Source organism: Cyprinodon variegatus, unplaced genomic scaffold (genome assembly GCF_000732505.1).
Source record: "Cyprinodon variegatus isolate N-32 unplaced genomic scaffold, C_variegatus-1.0 Scaffold129, whole genome shotgun sequence".
NCBI classification, from domain to species: domain Eukaryota; kingdom Metazoa; phylum Chordata; class Actinopteri; order Cyprinodontiformes; family Cyprinodontidae; genus Cyprinodon; species Cyprinodon variegatus.
This window is the reverse complement of record NW_015150582.1, coordinates 241951-246489: the sequence shown is the minus strand read 5'-3', so window position 1 is coordinate 246489 and position 4539 is coordinate 241951. Positions and strand designations below refer to the sequence as shown.

The 4539-nt window shown below is 40.5% G+C and overlaps 1 protein-coding gene across 1 annotated transcript; it reads left to right on the top strand.

Annotated features, from left to right (window-relative positions):
- The first annotated feature begins 1028 nt into the window (after positions 1–1028).
- Positions 1029–2851, top strand: LOC107085627 (tripartite motif-containing protein 16-like). The gene is made up of 3 exons (XM_015376074.1): positions 1029–1078; positions 1175–1228; positions 1312–2851. The coding sequence occupies exons 2-3, from the start codon at positions 1180–1182 to the stop codon at positions 1845–1847; spliced, it is 585 nt and encodes a 194-aa protein (XP_015231560.1). The 5' UTR covers positions 1029–1078; positions 1175–1179; the 3' UTR covers positions 1848–2851.
- Positions 2852–4539: the final 1688 nt, after the last annotated feature.

Sequence of the window (4539 nt, the reverse complement as noted above, 5' to 3'; positions counted from 1 at the left end):
ATTGAAATTGCAACTTTACACTGATTACATGAGTTACATATGGGCACCCTGTGCAGCTGCCTATATGGTCCATATGCACAGAGGTCTGACTTGTCATTTATAAGAAAACAAAATAAAGTCCAAAAGCATGAATTCAAAGAGAAAAAATGAAAACATCATTTAATGAATGTGCAGACTGATTGGTGGAAAGACAAACTATTATACATTAGGAAAAAAATGGTTTTGGTATAAATAAAGACTTATTCTGTATGTTCCAAGGAGGAGCTGAGAACCATGCAAACAAGGCTGAGGGAGAGACTTCAGGAGCAGCAGAAGCAGCAGGAGAATATAAAGAAGATATTTGATCAAATAGAGGTGAGGAAACCCTGTTGGTTCATTGTGTTTGCACGCTCCCAGCTGATAAGTGACGCTAATCCTGTTCTGCTGGGTTTAAAACAGAAGGAGGCCAACAAAATGATGGAGGACTGTGAAACGATCATAGTTAGAGCCATTGATCATCTTCAGAGACATTGCATGTCTATGAGGGAGATGATTGAAACTCAAGCAAAGACAGTGGAAGATCAGATCGACATCACGCTTCAAAACCTTGAGACAAAGATGGAGGAAATTAAAAAGATGGATGCTGAGCTTGATCGCCTTGCAGAGAGTGAAAACAGCGTGCTTTTTCTGCAGGTAAAGTAATTTGCATTGGTGAGACGTTCACCTGTGTTGTTGTTGTAACCCCCCTCTGCATTAAAACCTGTTCCTTTCCCCAGAAATGGAGCAATATGCAAAGCATATGTGAGAAAGACCTTCTCTCCTTCAGTGAGGGATCAAAGGATCCACTTTTCTCTTTTAAAGTTACAAAGAGAGCAATAGATCAGCTTGGAGAGAAGCTGGGAGACTTCTGTGACCAACAACTTCCCTTAATCTTTCAAACTTGTATGTGCTGTTAATATAGAATATATATATATATGTAAAATCCATGTATTTGACAAACTGATCACTGTTTCTCTGTCAAAAGGCAATAATGACCAAGAGGAATCAGTGGAAAAGAGGGATGCAGAGGATCAGCAGCAGAAACATCAATCTAGTGCTGGTCTGTAAACTTTCCTGTTTTCTTTTTGCAATGTACTGTTCAACACAAGAGGGCAGCATGCAGCCAATAATCATGTTGTGCAATGCCTCAACTCAGGCAACATGGGTAAGAAGGACATGGAGCCTAAAACCAGAGAAGATTTTCTACAGTGTGAGTTCATCCTCAGATCTAATTGTGCTCTCCTGACTTTCTGTTCCTGAAACTTCATCATTTTCCTCTCTTTCATTACCCAGATGCCTGTGAGCTCTCTCTGGACCCTGCAACAGCTCATAAGGACCTGATCATCTCTGATAATGACAAAGAGGTGAAGCTGTCCCCCCGTGGGTGCCAAATCCCATCTGCATGTTTTCCAGAGAGGTTCAACAGTCGACGCCAGGTGCTGTGCAGGGAGGGTCTGCAGGCTGAGCGCTGCTACTATGAAGTGGAGGTCAAGGGAGGCAAGGCAGAGATCGCTCTTGCTTACAAAGGGTTGGATAGGAAAAGTAGTACAAAAAAGTCAGCTTTTGGAGCCAACGAAAAGTCCTGGAGTCTAGATCTCTCTAATTCCTACTCTGTGAGCCACAAAACAGAAAGCATAAAGCTAGAACAAAGGCCCAGCAGTAAAAAGATAGGCGTTTATCTAGAATTCAAGGAGGGAAGTCTGTCCTTCTTTGAGGTCTCGGACAGCATGACATTTCTGTACAAACTGAAGGCCAATTTCACAGAGCCGCTGTATCCAGGATTCTGGCTGGATGACAAATGCTGCATTAGGATCTGTGATTTAAAATGACACAGCTGATTTTTACAGAGATTCTTATAACTCAGGCTAAAGTGTGACCTGACCTGTAGCTTCATGATGACTTCTCTGTCACTGCTTCTTATTTGCGAAGTAGCCTTCCACTGCACATTAGAGAGGCCGCAGCTTAAGACTTATTTTAATTTGCTGGCTTTTATATTATTTCCCTTTCCCTTTAATGCACATAACTCAACACATTTGTCAGAAAAGGTGAATCTGTCCTATTCTAGGAAATGATTTGCAAATTTGAATCTCATCTATAACCTATAACATCTATATATTGTATTTTTATGTTTATTGTTAAAAGGTCCTATATTATGCAACATTAACATTTTAAACATTTAACCATCATATGGGTCCTGAAGCCTGTGTATGAGATTCAGAAAATGAAAAAAAATCTTTTCACCTCTTTCATTGCCTTCATCCACCTCTCAGCCAATGTGTGCTCAAAATGGTCCGTTTAAATAACATTCCCCTTGTGATGTCATAAGGGGAAATAAGCTGTCCAGAGAGGTCTGTAGCAGCCAATCCCTGAAGCTACGGCCTTCATCTAAGGAATTATTAATTTCTTCTAGTCCCTATGTGTACGAACTTTGACTAGATGCCATGATTGCGGTTTGTGGGGAAGGGGGTATGGAAAGCCAAAACAGCTCCTCCAGAGGAGGGCCGAACAAAGACATTTTAGCTAAAGGCTGTCTGCCTAATCTGAGAGCAATTATCTTGCAAAAACAGAAAAACCATGCTCTGGGGTTCTCATTGTTAAAATGTTTTATTTTCAAATGTTGATAATATGGGACCTTTCATACCTTTTTGTAAATGATTTATATCATTGTTTCATAAATGCAATTGCTTGTTTGAACCATGTACTTTGTGCTGCAATTTTATCTTCGCCAACTACTTTGCTACTTTGCCTCTTTTATTTATACTAGGCATGTTCTTAGTTCTGTTTTTTTTTTGTCTTATGGATGTTTTTTTTGGCACAGCTAAAGACCTTGTTATGACCACCCCTGTTAATTATTTGAGAAACCTAACAGAGTTTAAGTTTTTGTATTTAAAAAAGGTTTTTCCATGAGATGGATGGATCAAAGATGGAATGCCTAGTGGGCCACTTCTTCTATAAACTGTTCTTGCAATAATTATTAAAGTGCTGATTGAGTGAAGATCACTGAGCTCAGCTCCAGCTTGTTAGTTGAATGTCTTCTTTTTTTATTTGAACCACAGCATGAATATTTGAAACAAATTTCAGGATTGCAGGAATTACATTTGAGTTGACCCTCATTACACATCAAGGCAAGGCAAGTTAATTTATACAGTATAACACAATTCAGAACAATTAAAAATGCTTTACATAAATTAATTGAGAAAGCTTCCTGAAGAGGTGGCGAAACGTCTTCAAATCTTGGAAACCAAGTCCAGTGGATATTTTTTGAACTTTTACAGAAGGAGCATGTAGATGTTTAATAGGAGGGGCCCCATGATCAAGCCTTGAGGGACTACGCATGTGATTTTTCTGGTGTCTGATTTAAAGATACCTACTGACACACAGAAGTCCCTGTCCTTCAGGTAGGATTTAAACCAGCCCAGTGCTGTACCAGAAAGGCCAAACACTTTAAATAAAATTGAGTGAAATATCAGTATCAAATGCTGCACTGAGATCTAGTAACAACAGCATTGTGGTTATTCCACAGCCTGAGTTTATACAGATGTCCTTGAACACCTTAATTAGAGCAGTCTACTGTGGTTGGCATGGAAACCTGACTGAAAGACATCAAAGCAGTTTATAATTGTTAAGAAAGCATTTAACTGTTGAAACACAACTTTTTCAATAGTCTTACTGCTTATGGGGAGGTTTGAGATGGGTCTGTAGTCCTGTAATTTTCCCAAGCTTTTCTTTGTCAACAAGGTTTGATAATTGCTGTTTTTAAGGCCCTGGGGGAAAACAACGTACATAAGGGAGTTGTTTATGATTTGTATCAAATCAAACTCCAAAATAGGCAAACCTTCATAATAAAACCTGAGGGTAAAACATAAAAACAGCAAGAGGAGGAGCTTAGCTGCTGAACAGTTCATTTGGCAGAATTGGGGCATTTAGCAGAGTTTGCTCTAACTGGTGACATCATTTGTACTGGAGTTGATGTTGATGTCATAAACGGGACAGATAGACCCATTATTCAAGGTGAGACAGCAAGTAGTAAAGTTCAAAAAGGTTATTAAAACAAAACCGAACATAATAGAACAGAAAAAGGCTGCTGTGGATCTATGGACCTGCAGCGACTGTGGGGAAAGGGGGGCGGGAACCACCCAATCACTGACACTCTCTGTTTAAACAGTTCGGTCCATTCTCTGCATGGAAAGACAGGATCCATCTGATGGACTGCCGAACGGGATCAAACACAGAGCCGTCCAGGATGTCCTCGATCAGAGCAGTAACCACAGAGAGCTGATAGGATACCGATCCTGGTCAGAACCGGACAATGCTGAGACCTAGGAGTTCTCAGCTCGATCAAGGGTTCAGATCCACACAGGAACAGACAGAAACGGGGTTCCAGGAATTCAGAGCCTTCAGGCAGGTTTAGAGTCCAGAGATAGACGGGAGCAGAAGTGTGCCCACACAGATATGCACAGAAGCAGCCAGGCAGGCTCAGTGGTTGAGGGAACAGAGACAAGATGTTGTACCAGGATTTCA